General features: G+C 41.6%; 1 protein-coding gene across 1 annotated transcript in view; it reads left to right on the top strand.

Moving 5' to 3' along the window:
• The window catches only part of BEND6 (BEN domain containing 6), a 55,317-nt gene that overhangs the window by 23,069 nt on the left and 10,692 nt on the right, over positions 1 to 21,556 (top strand). The window contains exons 3-6 of the mRNA XM_032463324.1: positions 1,708 to 1,885; positions 16,964 to 17,184; positions 18,855 to 19,047; positions 20,441 to 20,577. Of these exons, the coding sequence (XP_032319215.1) occupies positions 1,708 to 1,885; positions 16,964 to 17,184; positions 18,855 to 19,047; positions 20,441 to 20,568 (720 nt within the window). The 3' untranslated portion in view covers positions 20,569 to 20,577. The remainder of the gene's footprint in view (positions 1 to 1,707; positions 1,886 to 16,963; positions 17,185 to 18,854; positions 19,048 to 20,440; positions 20,578 to 21,556) is intronic.

The following is a 21,556-nucleotide window of genomic DNA, read 5'->3' on the forward strand; positions in this document are numbered from 1 at the left end:
TTACCATTATATATATCTGTCACACACATATATGGAATAATAAAATATATACACATATATAGATTTGTATATGTGTAAAATAAGGATTTAGGTTGAATGTGTTCATTACCAATCATACAAAAATGTATTGTATTTTCTACAACTGATCTCATCTGGTTTTTAATTCTCCATCCCTGCTTGACAAGAAAGAGGGGGAAAAGGCTTAAACTTGTCCACTGACAGTGAATTACAGTTAGTGTTCTGGCATTTAAAAGTCCCTTTGAGCTGTTGGTGTAGTTTCAGTCAAGTCAGGATTTAAGTGTCAGTGGAGACTAGGTTCTCAGCCTCCCCTGCTTCCTGTTTTTTTTCCTGGGAAGTGATTCAGCTTTTCAGGAGTGTTACATATCATCCCAGCATCTGGGGAGGGGTGGCTGGTCTTCTGCCCAGGCTGACTTTTCTGCCTGGTTCCTAGGTGTCCAGGGCTGTCAGTCCCTCCAGCATCTCGGGGTTCTGGTGGCACCAGCGGCTGAAGTTCGCCGTGCGGGTACCCACCACCATTGTCTTCAAGGCTCCAGCACTCCGTGGCCTCTCTGTCTACATCCTAAATGACTCCTGTTTCACCAGTTCCCTCAGTACTTACCTATTTCCTGACCGGGACACGGGGAACATTCAGATTCTCTGGCTGCTTTGCACAAGCTCTGGAGAGTCTCCATTTGTCTAGACACTAATTTTGGCCATTTCTGATCTACAGCCCAGAGAGATGTTGCCCTGATGTTGTGGGACATGGGGCCTCATTAGGGAGTTTATGATGCACTGAGAAGCACGGAGGTGGCCTCTCATTTCTCTGGATGTTTCCATCATCTACCCTGACCCCTGAGATCCACCTCCCTTCCTCCTCAAAGGAGGAGCAAAATCACTGGAACCTGACTTCCTGCCTCTCCAGTTCCGTATTCCTCCTAATGCTCAAACCCACTACCGGGATATCTCTACCCTTCCTTCAGCAGGAACTTTCTGGATGCCATGCCTTTATCTCTTCCACTCTAAAGTTTATTTTTATACACTTGATAGCCCAGGCTTCTAGGTTTGGATCTTTATAAATTCCATTCTGTGCGCCAATTTTCCAGATTTGGATTTATAGAAATATAAATGCCAGCTTCGTTACTGGAGAAAATTCTTTTCTATTCTTAACACAGCTGGGGTTTTACAACACAAACGCACACGTTTGCAGGCTATTGTCCTGATGTCCTTAAAAATATTTTTTAAAGAAAAGGGGAACCTCAGTGCTTGTTCCGGGTGAATCCTCTCCCTCCTTTGTCTGAGGCAGTGAACCCCAAAGTTGGCCTCATGGCAGAGTCTGGACAGAAAGGCTGTGAATGAAGGTCGGGGGGAGATGGAGGATGGGGGTGGGCTACAGGATCTGAGTGGCGGTCTGGTTGATTTTCCTCAGTTGTACTAATTTTCTACTTTGTATTTTTCACTGAAGTTGGGTGGAAAGTCAGGATTCTGGTTGCTGTCCCACAGGGGATGTGTGCGTGAACCCTTGACGTCCTTGCTTGTTCTGTGCTCCCCTGGGTGTGGGAGCTGAGGCTAGGGCACTCGTGGGCCCAGCTCGGCTCCTGGAAGAGCAGGAACCTGAGGTCTAACAACGTCCCATCGGTGTACAGAAGGCGGGATAACCACTTTGCGCTGCCTTGATGCTCCCTTTGTCGTGTCTGCCTTGTGTTTCAGAGAGACCCATACTCCGGAAATGCCTTTCTGCCCGGCGAGAGCTCCAGTGAGGATGAACAGCCTCTAGCCGAACTGTCCAAGGAGGAACTGTGCACGAAAGTAAAGAGCCTGAAACAAAAACTAACGAACACACGGAAAGAAAACAGCCGCCTTCGACAATCTTTGGTCATGCTTCAAGGTAAACTTAGAGAAAACCGACTTTTTTTGAAACTGAATTACCTACCCTCTGCCAAAATAAAATAATTAAGTAATACAATAATAAATAAATAAAATATTAAAAAAGCATTAAATTTAAAAAAATTATACAAGAGGGGGAGGATATGGCTCAAATGGTAGAGTGTGTGCTTAGCGTGCACGAGGTCCAGGGTTCAATCCCCAGTGCCTCCTCCAAAAACAAATAAACTTAATTACCTACCCCCCTGCCAAAATAAAATAATTAAATAATACAATAATAAATAAACAACATATTAAAAAATCATTAGAGAAAATCGACATTTTTGGATGAAAGGAAGAGTACATGATGAATGGAAAGTATTGCAAGTCAGCCGTCAAGAATTTAAAACTCAGTGTCTTAGATCTCATTTGTTTATATTTGCTTTTATTTTTACTGTACAGTACAGGGAACTATATTCAATATCTTGTAGCAATTTATGGTTAAAAAGAACATGAAAATGAAGATATGTATGTTCATATATGACTGAAGCATTGTGCTGTACACCAGAAACTGACACAACATTGTAAACTGACTATACTTCAATAAAAATTTATTTTAAAAAATCAGTACCTTAGAGAAAGAAAATCAAAAACCACATTTTAAGAAAAGCTGTGATTACATAATTTAATACGGAAGCACCCTATTGAAGCTTCTAGTTTATTGCCTAAAAAATTTTAGATTATTCCTACAAAATACCAAATGTCATATTCACTTAATAATGTCCAACAAATATTTATTGAGCATTTAATAAAGGCCTGGAGAGAAAAGATCTGTAAGACAGACTATGTCAAGATGTTCACGATGTACTTATCTCGCTCCCCTCTGCTAAGGGAAGCACTAGACAAAGGGGCCTGCTGTCATCCCTCACAGAACCACTGGCATTAAAGATTTTATAGATGACATTCTAGGTTTGGGGGTGGGAGGAGTGGTCTGGAAAATAGTCACATTGCACTGAAGACTTATCAAGGAGCAAGAGAGGCCTAAGCAAATTCAAAACCACTTGGCATACTGCCCTTTTTGTTGAATCTTACACTGTGTTTAAGTGTTTACTTTTTGAAAATGACATTTTCCATTTGTAGTTAAGCATCACGCACTGTTCTGTATAGCTGAATACACGGCAGTTATATCCTCTGTTGGGGCAGCATTCTGTTACTAAACAGCAAACGTACAGAGGATTTTGAAAATATGTCCCTCTGGCGACTGTGTAAGGAAGTACACAGCGCCTGCCTGCGGGGAAGGACCACTTTTGAAAGGTATCACGGTCATCAGACAACCTGGGTAGCAGCCCAGCCCAGAGCGAGGGCTATGGAAATAAAGAAGACCATTCCACAAACAGTCTGGGAGGGAGAACTGAGAGGAGACAGGACATTGCGGTGGGCTAGGTTGACAGTAAAGGCCCGTAAGCTTGTCTGCGAGTATGTATTAAATCAAAGGCGTCACAGGCAGAGGAACAGCTCAATGGCAGAGCGCATGCTCAGCATGCACAAGGGCCTGGGTTCAATCCCTAGTGCCTCTAATTAACCTAATTACCCGCCCCCACAAAATGAAGGCTTCATAGTTTTAAGTAGAAACAGCCACATGTGAATGGAAATAAGATGTTTATTCCATCAACAAGTCATCCTCTCTTTATTTTTTGAACTTTAAATATTGCCTTTTTATAACTGATGGTTTTTCCTGCCGAGGTTTTTGCAACTTTAAAAGAACAGATCATTCTTATTTTTACATAATCTGTTTCAGAACTCACAGTAAGATGAAAAGCTAGCTGATAAAGTTAGCAGAAATTGCTGGTTAAAGTCTGGATCTTGGAGTCACACACCTTGGGTTGAATCCCAACTCTGCTGACCTGCTTTACAACTGTGCCCTCAGCCTCAACTTCACTTTCCCTGTCTACAAAATGGGTGCAATTTTTCATGTCCTTCTTGCCAAGATGATTAAAGTAGCTAATTGGAAGATATGCTTTACCAGGACCTGGTCCATGACAGGTGGTCAGCAATCATAGTTAGTGTTACAGTCTCTGTTTTTATTGGCACCAGAACTTGACCCACAGACCCCAAAAGAGAAAATTAGACCAATTTTTCTCATAAATGTAGATGAGAAAATTCCAAATGAGAGTGTAGAAAATCAGTTTCAATAGTCTGTGAACTGACACAGCATTGCAAACTGACTATACTTCAACAATAAAAAAAAAGAAAAACTGAGGCTGTGGAAAGAATCACTACTACGGCCGGTTTCTCTCTCCCCACACACCGGGATTTCCTTTTCTCCTGTCTCCGCCAGCCTCCCACGCCTCCTTCCAGAGCCTGACTCCCAGCCGATAGCTTGGCCTCACTGAGCAGTTGGAGGATGCAGAGAGACTGTTAGCTCCCCGCAGCCGTGCTTGTATTAATCTCCACTTTCTCCCCTGTCCTCTTGTCCAGACAGAGGCAGTGCCTCCATCTGTGCATCAGGTCCCCACCCTCTTTGGCCAAACGGGAGACAGAGCTCTGGGGATTCTCCCCCTTCTCTGCAAGATCACGGTTGCCTTCTCTAATGAGTCATTCTCAGTAGCATCAGGCATAACATTGTTTCTCCCATTAAAAACAACAGCAAAAAAAAAAAAAAACAAAGGAACATTGCGGGAAGGGTATGGCTGGCATACATGAGGTCTGGGTTCAATCCCGGTACCTCCATTAATAAATAAATAAATAAACGTAACTATTTCCCCCTACCCCCAAAAACCCCCAACCCTCTTTCAGGTCATTGCTTCTCTGCCTGCTACCCTATTTCTCTCCTTCCCTTTATAGGAAAACTCCTTCAGTGTTGCATCTACACATTCAATTTTCCCTCTTTTATTGTCTCTGGATCCTACTTCCATTGGTCCTAATCATTCTGCTATAACTTCTCCAACTGCAACAACAGAAATGTCTGGTCTCCCGGTTCTGGAAGCTAGAATCCCAAAACCGAGGTGTCAGCAGGGCCAGGCGTCCTCTGAAGGCACTGGGGAAGGTCCCCACCTTAGCTTCTGGCTCTTCCCGTCTTCACAAGATGGTCTCTCTATGTGCTTGTCTATATCTGTGTCCAAACTACACCCCGTTTTTAATTTAAATTTTTACTTAAATTTTTACACTTAAATTAATTTTATTTAAATTTTATTTAAAATTTTTTATTGAAGTGTAGTTGCTTTACAATGTTAGTTTCAGGTGTACAGCAAAACAATTTGGTTACACATATACATACATATATGTTTTTTCTTTTCAGATTCTTTTCCATTGTATGTTACTAAAGATATTGAATAGAGTTCCCTGTGCTCTACAGTAGGTCCTTGTTGTTTATCTATTTTATATGTAGTAGTGTGCACCCGTTAATCCCAAACTCCTAATTTATCCCTCCCCTGCCATTTCCCCTTTGGTAACCATAGTCTGTTTTCTATGTCCAGGAGTCTGTTTTTGGTTTATAAACAGAATTTGTATCTTTTTTTTTAGATCCCACATATAACTGATATCATATGATATTTGTGTTTCTCTGTCTGACTCACTTCACTTACTATCATAGTCTCTAGGTAGGTCCATCCATGTTGCTGCAAATGGCATCATTTCATTCTTTCTTACGGCTGAGTAGTATTCCACTATATATATAGACCATATCTTCTTTATCCATCATCTGTCGATGGACTTTTACAAACTTCCCCCATTTATGAGGACATCAGTCAAACTGGATTAGGGCCCACAGTAATGACCTCAGTTTAACTTGATTACATCTGTAAAGACCCTATTTCAAATAAGTCACATTCTGAGATACTAGGGGTGGGACTTCAACCTATCTTTTTGAGGCGGACATAGTTCAACCCATAATATTCCATATTGCTAACCCCAAAGGCCATTCCTCAAGGATCATCTTAAGTGCCCATATCCAGCGCCTGACACGTGTGGCTATCTCTCTTTCCTTGAAAGATTTCTTCGTTTGACTTCTAGGACACAACATTCACCTGTTTTCTCCTCCACTGCTGCGCTTTCCATCTGGGTCTGTTTGTCTGTTTCATTTCATCATCTTACCCTCTAAGTACCTGAGGATGCCCCAGGTGCAGCCCTGGGACTTCTCTCCTTTCTATCTACATTCACTCCATGGGGGATCATATACAATTCTATGGTGTGAAAATCCATCAGTAATTCTGCTTCTCAGATTTATCTCTGGCCTGGACTGCTCCCTGTAACTCCTGGCCCACTGTGCAAGACATGATGGACAGGTATCTCAGACTAACATGCCCCAAACCACGTTTCCGACCTTCTCCTGCACCCACTCCTCTCTGTCTCCCTCGTCTTGGTTAATGCTGACTGCCTTGTTCCAGTTTCCCAAGCCAAAACCCAGAGTGTGATCTTGTATTTCTATTCTTTCTTTTACAATCTACATTCACTCCATTGGCAAATCTTACTGGCTTTATCTTCAAAATATTTCTGCAACACAATCCTTTTTACTACTCCCACTGCGGCCACTCTGGTCCCTCACCCAGTTATCATGGCGGCCCCCCCACTGGGGTCACCCCTCCTGCTGTTGCTCCTGGGCCGCCCGTTCCCCACACAGCAGCAAGAACGATCGGCTCGCCATAGTCAGACCCCTCCAGTGCACGTCCACTGCATGCAGGGCAAATCCAAAATCCTTTTTACGATCTTTGAGTCCTTAGTGGTCTGGCCACTTCCCTTCCACCTCCCTCTCTCCCCCCGTCCTCCTCTGTGATCCAGCCCCACTGGACCACACGCTTTCCCTTTGAAGACATCAGATGTGATCTTACTTTGCTGTCTTTGACCTGGCCAGTCCCTCAGCCTGGGCTCTTCTTCCCCAGACAACCACATGGTTTGCACCCTAGGTAATGTAAGTCTTCGTTCTAAATGCATCTTTCCCCTGACCTCTCCCTCTGTCTAAACTTTTAACCTCTCTCCCCTACAGCATTTTTTATCCCCCTTCCCTGCTTCGTTTCCTCTCTGGCACTTAAAACTTCATATCCTCCACTCTCTATTTAATACTGTCTGCCCCCCGCATGCACATGCACACGAGAATGTACCCTTGGAAACCGAGTAGTAAACTTGGCTATTGGCTGGACTTCGGGGAACGAGAAAGGTCAGGAACCACCAACTCCCACTGCAGGATTCATGCAGGCATTTATTTATTCAGTAAATATAAAGTCCTGCTGTCTGTTGGGCACTGCTCTAAATACCTGGGAAAACCCAGTGAACAAAACAGGCCAAGATCCTGACCCTCACGGGGCTCACATTCCAGTGAGGCAAGACAGTCAAAATCATGAAAAAGAACAACTGAGTAAATCATCTAATATGTTAGCTAGTGGTAAAGGCTATGGAGAAAATAGGAGAGGTAAAGGAGGGTTGGGATTTCAGGGAGGGGGGTGTTTTGCAGTTTCAAACAACATGGTCCCAGCAGGCCTCCTTGTGAAGCTGCAGCTGGGAACGAGGAAGCGATGAGAAAATTGAAACTTCATGTGTAATCCAAACAAGAAAGGGGTCCGAGAGAAGGGGGCAGGGTGCTTAGTGCTCTTGTGCTCAGCGGTGTTCCTAGCGGCTCTTTGAACTAAGCATCAGGGCTGTGTGTCTGTTTATAAGGCCTGCTCACTAAGAAAAATGGCAGAATTTACAGGCCATTCTAGACATTCGGAAAGGCAAACCTGTGTGTGCTATACGTGTGTGTGTTATAAACATCTGACCCATATCTTGTGGACCACAACCGACCAGCCCAATAAGATGTAAAAGGAGAAAATTGTTGTATCTATTGTACAGGAGGCTATGAAACTGTCATTATTTACAGAGAATGAAGGTATGCCTGGGAAAAGCAATGATTAGCTGGAAACTCAACTCTATTAAACTAATGAGATTTCAGGAAAGAATGAAAAATCAATTAAGTTTTGCCCAGTTTCATTTAAATGGAGCAGAAAGCTGTCAAAGGTTCAGAAATAGCCAAAGTAAAACCAATGAATCACCAAAGTAATAATTAGTAAAAGTTTATTGTAAATGTATCAAAAAGACAGCTTGCAAACCAAAACATGGGTTGAGGCTCAGGGGTGTATTGTTATAAAGCAGGTTTTTTAAATTTTATTTTATTTTGCTTTCCTTTATTTATTTGATGCAGTGCTGGGGAGTGTACCCAGAGCCTCATGCATGCTAAGCACACACTCTGCCACCGAGCTATACCCTCCCCCACTACAGCAGCTTTTATATATAGCGAGAAAGCGGTGACTGTTTATCCTTTGCAGTGATTGGTTATAATGTTAGAATTTTCTTAAATGATAGGGAGTTGGTCAGCGGTTGCCTCATAGTCAACCCTGGGAAACAGGTAAAGGTTTGCTTCTGATTTCCAGGGGCAAAAGCAAGAAATGGCCCAGGTCAGGTTAGTCTCACAAAACAAGCTAAATTAAGCCTTGTTTATGTGACTAAATTGGTTTTGTCTGTGCGGGGAGTTGTCAAGGCTGTGGTCTCCCTTTGTTTCTGATTCTAACAAAGCTTAAATTAAATTTCTGTGAATCTCCCTCCTTTGTTGAAATCCCACCAAAAACCAACTTAAAATGCATAAAAGCACAAGAACCAAGAAATCTCAAGAGAAGACCACAGCAGACAAAAGATGCCAATACCGTTTTAGAAGCAGAAAGCAGAGGGAGGAGTGGTGACTGGGGAGAAATCTGGAGAGGCCCAGTGTCTGTGACTGATGGGGGTGGGGGGTGGGCAGAGCTAGAGAAATTAAAAAGAAACAAGCCAAATCACACCACAGGACTACAGGAGGTTTGGAAAAAACCCGGAAGAGACTGTGGTAGTGCCAGTCATGGGAAACTGGAGGACTCTTTGGGAAACCTACATGGAGACCCTTTTGGACCACAAAGTCACACTCTTCCCCAGAGCACAAGATGGGGGTTTGCTCTCAGGAGAGACTGAACAAGAGCCATGAACTCAGGGACACTGGGCGCAGCTGAGGGAAGTGGTGTGATCATTTGAGGACCTCCTCCAACATGGAACACGGAGATCAAAACAAAGAAAGAGAAAAATAAGGTCGAAGGAAACGGGAACCATGCAGGCAGCAGCAGGGGGCTCCAAGAAGCAAGAAGAGGGTAGTTTAAGAAAGATATATTCCAAGAGAAAGAGGTGGGGACCTAGAAATTCAGTAAAACGAGTGGAAGTTAAAGTTAAGAAAATCTTGTAGATATTGGAGCAAGGAGACAAAGAAAAGGAAGATAAAAGAGATGAGGAAAAATAGAGAATTAGTCCAGGAGGTCAGACATCCAAAGACATCCTAAAAGAGAGGAGGAAAAAAAGAGGGAGAAGTTATTTTTTAAAAATTAATACAATAAACTTCTAGAACTGAAGGCACAAATTTCTGGATTACAAGACACCACCAAAAGCAAAAAGGCTTGTCCAAGGCATAACCTTGTGAAATTTCAGAACACCACGAAGGGAGAATCCAAGAGCTTTCAGACAGACCGGGCATGTGATGCACGAAGGACTGGGAGCCAGACGGCTCAGGAGTTTCACCAGTGATACTGGGAGCTCCAAGATAACTATGCAATTGATGCCTTTGAAATTTCTCATGAAAGTGATTTTGGGGGGGGTTGATAATTAGTGATTGATGCCTTACAATTTTGCACAGAAGTGATTTGGGGGTAATTAGCTTTATTTATTTGTTTTTAATGGAGGTACTGGGGACTGAAGCCAGGACCTCATGCACGCCAAGCACACACTCTGCCACTGAGCTATACCCTTCCCCTGCACAGAAATGATTTAAACCTAGACTTCTCTACCCAGTGAAATGACCAACCAAGTATGAAGGTAGAATAATAATATTTTCACACTAACAGATCTCTCAATAATATACTTCCTGCGCTTTCCTCCAAAATGAAAGTGACTCTAGAAGGTAAATCAGAAAACAGGTGGTGCAGCTCAGGACAGGGACGGGGAGGGGGGTGGCGCCACAGAATGATAGTGAGAGGAGGCCCCAGGATGGCAGGTCCACAGTGGCCTGGAAGCCGCTGGTCCAGAGGTACGGGGAGCTCCAGGACAGAGATCGCCAAGAACAGCAGGAAACATGATGTCACCTACCAAACATCCTGAAAGGAGATTTTGCACCTCTGGGAGGATATTTAGAGATGCATAAGTGAGAGAAACAGTTAAAATGATGATAATAAGCCAACTTTTAAAAAATGAGCTAATTTTGACTCTAGGGGGAAAAGTCATGTTTTAAAGGGAATGCACTGGAAATGACATCACTCTAATAATGTAAGCACAATATTGACTGAACAAACAATGGTGTCACCCACCATGTGTTCGCACATGTGGGCACCACGTGTGCGTTTCTGTGGGTCTGGGGGAGGGTGCTGAAAGAGGGCTGCCCTGCCATGTTACATAGTGGAAAGTCAAGAAATAATTATATGAACCTGAAAAAGAAGAGTTGTATATGCTTATTATGATTTAAGACCACGCACGTAACTACAGGTAAATGGATTACAAGTGCTCCCCCTAGGAGCGGGGGGTAATCCAGGGAGGTGAGCGGTGGGGCAGAGGAGTATGTTTCATTATAAGCCCTATTGAGTGTAAAAAATAATAAATGCCTGTACATAATAGGTGCCCCCAATCTAGTAGCTACCATTTTTTTTTAAATCAGTAATTTCCTTATAGATCAGAAACTGCCAGTTAAAAAATAAAAGAAATAAAAAAGAATCTACTCATATTCATTACAAACAACTATATAATATCTACTAACCACCCTAACAAGAAATGGGTAGGATCTATGAAGAAAAATTAAAAACTCAATGGAGAGATACACAAACCTGAATAAATAGAGCGACGTCTCATCCACAGATGAGAAGGTGCCAGTTCATCTCCCAATAACTAACAGTCCGAATGGAATCCCAGTCAGAATGCCAATAATTGTTTGGTTTGGGTTTTGATTTTTGCGGTCATTTGACAATTACTCTTATAAAGTTAACCGGAAAGGACATTCTGAAAAAGAATTTGAGGACATAGCTGTCAACATGAAATCATACAAGGTTCCAGTAACTAAAAGGGACTTGCTAGCACAAGAGCCAACGGGTCAAGGGAACAGAGCACTTGTCCCCAGACAGAACCCCACGTCGGGGGAGAAACTGTCCCAGAGGCTCTGTGGCATGGAGACCAAGAGCATGGCTGGAGAGGGGCCAAACCACCTGGGTGCAGACCCTGGCTCTGCCCCCACGAGCTGTGTGTCGGAGTGTGAGTTGTTGAACCACTCTGTGCCTCAGTTTTCCCATTTCAAATATGGAAATCATAAAAAGTCCCTCTCTGGGTGACATGTAAGGATTCAGAGCAGAGCCTTGCTTACCATTGTGGTGTTTACCAACACAAGCCCGCAGGGCCAGCTTCATGGCGGTGTGACCGGTGCAGTCACACAGGGCCTGCTCTTAGAGAGGCCCTGCTGTCACCGTATTAAAACTGTTAAGAAGCTTTGATCAAGGAGTCTTGTGTTTTCATTTTGCAGTGGGCCTGGCAATTTATATAGTGAGTCCGGCAAGTTGTTCAGGACAAGGATGAATTATTCAACCAATGGTGCTGAGGAAACTGAGATCCCCTCACGGGGGAGAGGGGGGGCAGGTTTAAGTTAGGTCCTCATTTCACACCATGTGGTGCGCTAAGAACGTAACTGCACAGCTTACATCAAAACTCCATGTTCTGAATTTGAATGAGCACTGGTTTAAACCCATGATGAATTTTATCTTTAAAAATCAATGATGTGTATTTTCTAATACTGTTCACGGAATAGGCCTAGAAACAAGAACCCAATAGCAAGGAACACGCCTAGTCCCTGCATATGGTCTCGTAACACCACTTCCCAATAAAGGGAGCTCAGTCCCCTAAGAAGTGGCTGATTCCAGAACTTGCACAGGAAATGTGCAAGATGAGCCTCCGTGGAGCCTGGAACAGGAACTGCAGATGAAAATCCTGTCATCCCAGAAAGGAAGTCAGCAAAGACCATGTGGACGTGTCAGCTAGAAGAGGTTCCCACTGGCCAAAGATGGGACGATCTGAGCAGCAGTGAGAATGATCACCGCAGTGGGTGATCATATATGTTTAAGTTCATGAGTGCATGTGGTCGTTCAAAAGAGAAAACCTTCATGATCATCTGAAAGAACCAACTCATTATTTTGCAAACTGACAAATACAGACTGAAAAAAATCAAGCATTTATCCTGCCGTTATTAGATGAAATGAACCTCAGGGTAACCAAACAATTCATAAGAGGAAGTTTCTCTTTGTAGAGGAATTCTAGCTAAATGATGAAGAATTGGAGTATCACCATTTTGCAACCCCTTATGACAGTGAATCTAGGCAGTGATCATCAGTGACCACCAATATCACAAAAAAACTAACCGTGCATTAAATGCCGCCTGATGGAAGTTAAAACACTGATCAAGCCTTTAGATCTATTACAGCAAATACAGGGGACAGAAGGACATGTTAAATGCCACTTTTAGGATGCAATCAGCAAAATCTAGACTATGGGAAACCTTGCAGGATGAATGACCCTGTTTCTTCAACTAATAAATTGCAAGGAAAAAACTCGGAGAGGGAAAGGAAACCTCTAGGTGATAAAAGAGACAGCAACTCATTGGAATGTCTGGACCTTATCTGTACTCTGATTCAAACTATAAACAACAACAACAACAACAAGGAGACAGAGAAATCTGAACATTTGCTAGCTTTTAAAAAATGATATTCAAGAACTATTGATAAGTATTTCTGGCTGTGACAGTGGTGTTATGTATTTTTTTTTTCAATTTCTTACCTTTGGAGATATACATGAACATATTTACAGATAAAATCAAATGATACCTGTGATTTGTTTAAAGTAATATTGAGGGTGGGGAGAAAGTAGATGGGGTATAGGTAAAACAAGACTGGCCGTGAGTTGAAACTGGGGCATGGGATATATGGGAGTTTACTATTTTGTGTCTGTGTTTACATTTTTCCATTAAAAGTTAGAAAACATATGTCCAGGCAGGAAAAAACGTTTACTTGTGAGAAGATGTTTACACTGTATGAAATATATAAGTAAATATTTCACTGATTTGAGTGACTTTCTAAGCGTAAAATAAATGAATAACATACTAAGGAAAAGACTGCTACTTTACACAACACTGTAAAATGACTATAACTCAATAAAAAAAGTTAAAAAAAGAATAGTTACTAAAGCCACAAAAAAAGACTGCTACTTTAAAATAAAAACTAAAAATGTGTGCATGCTTTTAAAACATCATAAAATTAAAATAAACACTAAGAAAAAAATACTTGCAACATAGGACAAATAAAAGGCTACAGTGTTTAAAATATAAGGGAATTAATAATAATAGCTAATACAGTGTGCTTATAATGCACTAGGCACTTGTATAAGCACTTTATAAAACCCATCAGCTATTATAAAATGGAAAAAGTACTAATATTCCTTGGTCTAATAGGTATCTCCTAGAAGAAGTTCAAATAACCAATAAACAAATAAGTATATATTTAACTTCATAATAGTCAAATAGTCGCAATTTAAATTGTCATAAGATTTTAACCCATCAACATAGTGAAGACTGGTGTCAGTGATTAACACCTCTTGTAGATGGTGCAGGGAAGTAGCTGACTTCTTACCTTGCTAGTGGGCATGTAAGTCGGAAGAATCTTTTTTGGAGAGCCATTCAGCAGTATTAACTGAGTCTGGAAAACATTTTTACCTTTGAGCACATTATTACGCTCTCAGGAATTCACAGCATTGACATGATCAGAGATGCATATAAAGACGTGAGTGTTAGGCAGTTCGTAAGAGTTTTCTCTGCAATCAAGAAAAATTGGGTGGGGGGTATAGTTCAATGGTAGAGTGCATGCTTAGCATGCACAAGGTCCTGGGTTCAATCCCCAGTACCTCTATTAAATAAATAAATAAACCTAATTACCTTACCCCCCAAAGACAAATTAAAAATGATTTTTTCAATTATGAAAAAAAGAAAAATTGGAAGCAACCCAAATTCCAAAAAGGAAAAAGGAGCATTTAAATAAATTGTAAAACATCAATACCTTAGAATACTAGGGAATTATTCAAGTCATGTTGTTAAGTGGAAAATAACCCATCAACAAGTGAATGGGTACTTTAATTGTGGAGTATCTATGTAATGAAACATTACTCAGCAACAAAAAAGAATAAATAACTGACATACACAGCAGCATGAATGAGTCTCAAAACATTATACAGAGCAAAAAAAAAGAGTCAGACAAAAAAGGGAGAATATACTGTTTGAATCCATTCATATGGAATTCTAGAACAGGTAAAACATATCTCTAACTAAAAGAAGTCACATTCAGTGGTTGCCTCTCAGGTGAGTCCAGGGGTTAATCTGGAAGGAACACGAGGCACCTTTCTGGAAGGATGGAAATGTTCTATTTCTTGATGGGTGTGCATTAATTGGGTATATCCTTTTGTCAGACTCACTCCCCTTTACCTACTTAACTTCTGCTCTGACTTCATGTAAGCTCTTGCCTTTGATTCTAAATAAATTCGACCTCAAAAGATATTTTCCAAGATTTAATAAAATAGGTAAGATTTTCAAATTACAGTCTTAATAGAAAAAAAATGCTATGCATATAACACAATCCTAATTATATTTTAAAAATACATGAAAATGGGTAAAGATACAGAGATAGAAATGGCAGGAAGGATATATTCCACTCAACATGTACACCTTTCATCATTAGAGAAAACAGTGAGTATTCTCCAAACCATGCTTTATGCAGAATTCCCCCTTTTACCTTTACATTCCAGCTTTGGCCTCCTTGCCGTTCCTCAAATACAGAACTTGTTTCCTGTGCCCCGACAACCTCCTCCTCCGCCACCCTCCAGCTACTTAATTCCCGCTGCATCTGGAGTCAGCCAAGCCACAAGGTCAAGGGTGCGTCCTCTAGCCTGCCAAGTCAGCTGAGACGTCTGATACTGACTGCAAGCCTAGCGGTTTCCCAGAACCACCCTCAGAGTCAGTCAGCTGCCACAGGAGCTCAATTCCCAGAAACCTATTATACTCGTGGCTCCATTTAGTACAGAGAAAGAATACAAATAAGAAACAGCCAAAGTTGGGAGAGAGGCACAGGGCAGCCTGGTCAGTTTCCAAACGTGGCGCTTCTGTCGTCCTTGGGAATGTTACCCTCCTAGTATTTATATGTTACAGTATGCATGGAGCATTGTCCACCCAGGAAGCTCACTGAGCTCGGGTGTCCTAAGTTTTTATTGAGGGTTCATTCCATAAGCATGACTGATTGATCAATTGCCGACATGGCTGAATTCAGTCTAAGTCTTTCCGGCTTCCTGGCTGTGGTCAGCTTCCACTCAAAGACTATTGGGTGTGTTTGTCCCCACCCTGAGAAACTCCTTAGCATGAACATGAATCAGGTGTGTTCTGAGGGGCTCACCATGAATAACAAAGACATTTTTGCTGTTGCCCAGGAAACTCCAGGGTTTACAGGTTACTTCCTGGGAACTGGGTGGGGCGGGGTTAGGACGGGAGGCCAGACTTCACATTCTTATACACAGCACGGGCATGTAAATAATGCTCTCCACCCCCTCCCAGTTCCAAAACTCTAGGATCATATCTGATTTTGCTCCCAGTCTCATTCCTGGCGCCTAACTGGTAGCAGACGTTGAGAGTGTATAACATAGAAGTTGATAGCATGGAATTGGCGGAGTCTGAATTTGAATGTTGGCTCTTCTTTTCACGAACTGGGTTAACCCTGATGGGTTACTTAACCTCTCGTTGCGTAACTGTCCTCATCTATAAATCGGGGGTAAGGGCAGTACCTATTTTGGAGAGTTGCAATGAGTATTAAATGAACATCAGACATCGGTTAAGTTCAAAAATAGCACCTGGCACAGAGTAAAAGCTAGATAAATGTCTGATATTATTAAGTGCTCAATAAATGATCGCTGATTGAATAGCTGTCTGGCATATGAGAGAGGCTTAGCAAATATTAATGGAAAGAATATAAAATAAGATTTTCTTCTCTAGCAGATTTTCTATTTCTCTATTAACAATGTATTAATTTCCTCAATAGGCCTGATTTTCAGCTCTCAAATCAAGTATCATTCTAAAGATTATACAGCTCAATAAAATGTCTAGAAAAGTACAGAAAAGTTCCAAAGTGTTTTTGCCTCTCCAGCAGGCTGTACCCTCAACTGTAGAGTGAGGGGCTGAATTACATAGGGTTCAAAGTGTCTCCCAATGCCAACAAAATGTTATTTGTCCTTAGGAAACAAACTAGATATAACAACAGAGAAGATCATTTTACAAGGAGGCATGAAACCTTTGAATGTGTAAGTTTACATTAAAAAATAAATAAATAAAGGAACAAAGAGAACATTCAGTTGATTACCAAAACCCATCTTTAACAAGTGAAAACATAGACCTGAACTGTGGCAATGAATTTTTATTAATTTGATGGCATTTGACTCCCTGGCAAACCATACACTAAGGCCACAGAAATGGTTTATTTTATCTTCTCACTTAAACTGGCCTACTGTGCATGTCTGGAAGGTGACATAATAGAATCAGTAATGTCTCCAGTGGGGGAGGGTGTAGCTCAGTGGTAGAGCGCACGCTTAGCATGCACAAGGTCCTGGGTTCAATCCCCAGTCCCTCCATTAAATAAGTAAGTGAATAAACATAATTACCACCCCCCCCCAAAAAGCAAACAAAAACAGTAATGTCACCAAACAACTGGTGAAATACCGTCAGATAATACCATTCACAACTAGAAAAAGTTCATTTTGGTTACAAATTCATGCACGTACATTTGAATACAATAACCAAACGTCTGTAAGTTACGATTCAGCAATTACTAACTTATTTAATAATGAAAAGTAAAGATGTCCCAACCACTCCTCTTACCATGCTCATTTCCCCAAGGTAGCGAGTGTTACCAATGGGTTCTCCCTGCTTCTCTGCATGTACACACAATAAAAATAGATGCCCCTGTTGTGCAAGGTACTTGTAAAATGTTACTTTTTCTTGCCATTGTAGTGTTGCCACAGGCGGTCACCCAGTTTGAAGAGCTGGTGGGGATGGCCGAGGCCCTGCTCAAGGGCGGAGGAACCCTGACCACGGCGGCGTCCACCCTCTGGAGAGCAACAAATAACTCCTCACCAGACTCATTTGCCTCCACGTGCAGCAATTCTAATTCTAATTCCAGTTCACCGATTTCCCTGAAAGCTGAAGAGGAGCATCACGCGGACGAGAAACAGGTCAGCTGGACAACCTGCCCTACCTTCCCCTGGGACACGGTTACACACAAAATTCAAGGGAGAGCCCAAATGATCATGGGTGACTTCAAGTCGATCACCATGTTCTGACTACATAAAACCACCTTTGACAATAAATCTAACATCTGTGAAAGAAATTTCCGACTTGGAAAATTAAAGCCAAATTGTGGACAATGATGAAGTTAAGCCAGAAAATTCCTAGGGGGGAGGCTACAGCTCAGTGGTAGAGCGCATGCTTAACGTACATGAGTTCCTGGGTTCAATCCCCAGTATCTCCATTAAAGTAAATAAATAAACCTAATCACCTCCCCACCCTCCAAACAACAAAAAACTAGAAAATTCTTAAACCAGTGGCAGAGGGACAATTACACATGAAGGGTCCTAAAACTACACCAGGGAGACGAGGTGAGTCTCATCCCGTGCCTGCCGGCTGAACACAGTTCTACTCTCTCAGCTTCTCTTAATCGAGAAACAGAGGCTAAGAAAGAGGAAGAAAAATACCATGTGATATCATATGTGAATCTAAAAAGAAAAAAGAGGACACTAATGAACTCAGCTACAAAACAGAAACAGGCTCACAGACGTAGTCAATAATCTTATGGTTACTGGGGGAAAGGGGGTGCGAAGGGATAAATTTGGGTGTTTGAGATTTGCAAATGTTAACCACTATGTATAAAAACAGATAAAAACAAAAAAATTAATCAAATGATACCAAATGAAAAAAAGAAAAAAAGAAAGAGTGGCTAGAGGTATAAGTTCTGTTAGAATCAGGTATCAGCCTGGGAAAATATGTCTTCATGAGACAACAGTCAAATCCTCACAATCTAACGTTCAGAATATTTGAATCTTAGTGCGCTGGTTTCCTTTTGCTATGTAACAGATCACTGCACACCCAGTGATTTATAACAATGCAAACGTATTACCCCAGCGTTCTGCAGGTCCCAAGTGTGGTGCTGGCAGGCGCACTCCTTTCTGGAGGCTTGGAGAGGAGTCTGTTTCCTGCCTACGGGGGTTGCTGAAGAATTCAGTTTCTCGTGGCTGTAGAGCTGTTTTACGGCCGACTGTAACCTGAACGCCGTTCCCTGGTTCATGGCCCACTTCCAACCGTCTTCCAAGTCAGCCCTGCACGCCAAGTCCCCCTCATTCTTCAAATTTCTCCTCCTTCCTCCGTGTCTTTTTTCTGACCTACTCTTCTGTCTCCCTCTTCTGTATTAAAGGGCTCTTGTGATGCGATTGGGCCCACGTGGATAATCCAGGAATCCAGCATCTCAAAGTTCTTTAATGATATTTACAAAGTTGATTTCCCCCATAAGCTAACATATTCGCACGTCCCAGGGATTACAATGTGGATATTGCCAGTTGACCATTACTCTGCTGACCACACTTAACAGGAAGTGCTGGGGATGGACCAGGCCTTAAGGCATCAATCCAGGTTACATGACAAGAATTTGTATACACTCTGGAACAAATACGTCATAAATATGGGGCATTCTCTCAAAGATAACATTACCCTCTAACCCTTGAAATGTAAAATATATATTAAAAGCATAATAGATCACCTTAAAGAATGTTGATTTTGTTTCCTGGTATATCTTCAGATATTTTTCCTTTTCTTTCTCAATTGTTTCAATTATTACTTTTAATTATTTTAGTTCAAGATTGAGAAATGGCAGATTGCCCGCTGTAACAAGAGCAAGCCTCAGAAGTTCATCAATGATTTAATGCAAGTGCTTTACACAAATGAATACATGGCCACACACAGCCTGACGGGGGCCAAATCCTCTACTTCGAGGGACAAGGCGGTAAAACCAGCTATGAATCAGAATGAAGTTCAAGAGATCATAGGTGATGATATGATTGCATTGCACTGTCAGATGAATTTGAAATTATTTTGCCATCCAAGTTTAAGGTGTTCTTTCATCATCTTTTTTTTCCCTTCAAATTTCTTTTTCTTTTTTTCTCCCTTTTTTTTTAATTGAAGTATAGTCAGTTTACAATATTACGTCAATTTCTGGTGTACAGAATAAGGTTCCAGTCATACATATGCATACATAGATTCGTTTTCATTCTTTTTCATTATAGGTTATTATAAGATATTGAATATAGTTCCCTGTGCTCTACAGAAAAAACTTGTATGTCCAAATTTGTCTTTGAGAGAAAAATCTTAGGATAGCCTAAAACCTCTTATTATATTTGGGGAATTTTGTGGAAAAAACTTTACGTTAAAAGTAGTTAGTCAGATAAAAATAAATTTTATACCAGTAAAGAGTTTGGATTCATATAATTAATAGCTTTAGAAAAGTGAATTTTATCAAATCTTCTTGAACAAAATTTTAGTAACAGCTTATATCTTATTTTCTCTTCCTTATCTTGATTATATATATATATTATTTCTAATTCAGAAAAATAGGTTATGGTTTTCATCCTATTTGTGGTTTTTAAGTTAATCTCCTTAAATAAAATAATCTATATGATCAAGTAATTTTTTTTGCAAATATCCAACAAATTTAGAGAATCACTGAATCCAAACTCTCTAAATGTTAATCATATGTCATTTATCAGTTAGAAAAGAGTCAATCACAATCTACCTGTTTCAACTGATGTTGGGAACAGATAAAAATAAATTCCTCGCATTTTGGATCAAGGGCGTTTAGCATTCAGAGCAGTACCAAGGTCAAAGCTGAGCGGAAGACCAGCATGTATGCTCTGAGTTTATGATACAGACCTTTGCTATGTCTTGCTTCGCTTTGAAAAATCTGCCTGTAGATTCTTCAGTTTAAATCCCTCATGGGTGTTTGGGCTGCTTTTTCAAGATGGAGACGAAGTTATAATGTGAATTGCTTGATGCTTTATCTCAGCTCGTACCTTAAGATGCAAAGGCCTGATAAAGTGGGGTTTTTTTTAATTAATTAATTAATTTTTATCAAAGTACAGTTGATGTATGTTATGTAAATTATAGGTGTACAATATGGCGATTCACAAGTTTTCATGTTTATGCTCCATTTTTAGCTATTATAAAATACTTGCTATATAGTCCCCGTGTTGTACAGTAGATCCTCGTGGCCTATTTCATACCTGAGAGTTTGTACCTCTTCTCCCTCCCCAACCTGCCCCTCCCACCCCCTTCCGACTAGTAACCACCGGTGTGTTCTCTGTATCTGTGAGTCTGCTTCTTCCTTCTGATAAAGTGTTTTTGTATGTTTGGTTGTTGTTTTTGTTTTGTTTTGTTTTTTTACAGGAGTCACAAAGCAGTTATTTCCCAACACAGACGATGTTTCAATTAGGAGAATGATAGGGCAAAAGCTAAACAACTGCACCAAGAAGCCAAATTTAAGCAAAAATCTGAACTCTCAGGATGTTAAGTAGAGCCTTTTGGTAAGTCTTGCAAATCTTCACAATCCTTTCTGTGGGGCAAGAAGATGTAATACCTGTGCTCACAGAACAGCACGGATCTACACACACACCCCTAGAGAAGACCAGAGGCCTGGGAGATGCTCACAGGTGTTCCTGGGGGCAGAGGCAGGGGCAGGGAAGGGGGGCTGCATGTGGGAAGTGCTGCATCAGTTACCCAGATTTTCCTTTCCCCGAGCCTCTCACATATTTTGATACCCTCTAAACATGCCCAAGTGCACCAGAGTCTTAAGAAGGGGAGAGGGTAGGTGGTGTTTTCCAGGTGTATTTTGCTGAGGAACTTGTCTTCTTCACAGAACATTTGTTACCTTGTGGGTGTGTTGCCAATGGGGAGGGTCTTGTCTCGCTGCAGAAAGAATTCAGAGATGGAACGCGGAGGTTAAGAAAGTAAAGTGAGGATTTATTAAGGGATGGAGAGCACCCTCTCAAAGGGAGGTGGGCAGGCTCAGGTGAGCGGCTGCCCTGAGTGTCTTTGGCAAGTTGGTTACAGAGGGTGTAAAATGAATGGGCGGAATATTCACTGGAGAGGGAAGCGTTTGGGGTCATATTCCCTGATTTTTATCCCAGCTCCACCTTCCCAAGGGGAGGAGGTGTTTTTGTCGTTATTTAGTCTGAGTCAGAAGTGTAATGGCATCGGTGCATGATGGGTAGTTCTGACCAGCAAGGCTAATTTTATTGAAATCAGGGCATAATGAGCAAAAGGTTACATTCGTACACTGGAGATTCCTGCCTTTTCCCACCTTTCCTTGTTGGCCTCCAGGGCCCTTGTCACCCCAAACTGTGTGACCGCTCATCAGCCCAGAGGTTCCTGCTTGTCTTTCTCTGCCCAGGGACCCCTGGTGCTTACACGATGTAGGGTTTCCTGCATTTGGCCGGTGCCCTTCCTTTGTGCCCAATTCCTGCCATTTGGCCTGCATCCCCTTTCTCTGCTCATATGTAGCTA

The sequence above is a fragment of the Camelus ferus genome, chromosome 20 (assembly GCF_009834535.1).
Source record: "Camelus ferus isolate YT-003-E chromosome 20, BCGSAC_Cfer_1.0, whole genome shotgun sequence".
Taxonomy (NCBI): Eukaryota; Metazoa; Chordata; class Mammalia; order Artiodactyla; family Camelidae; genus Camelus; species Camelus ferus.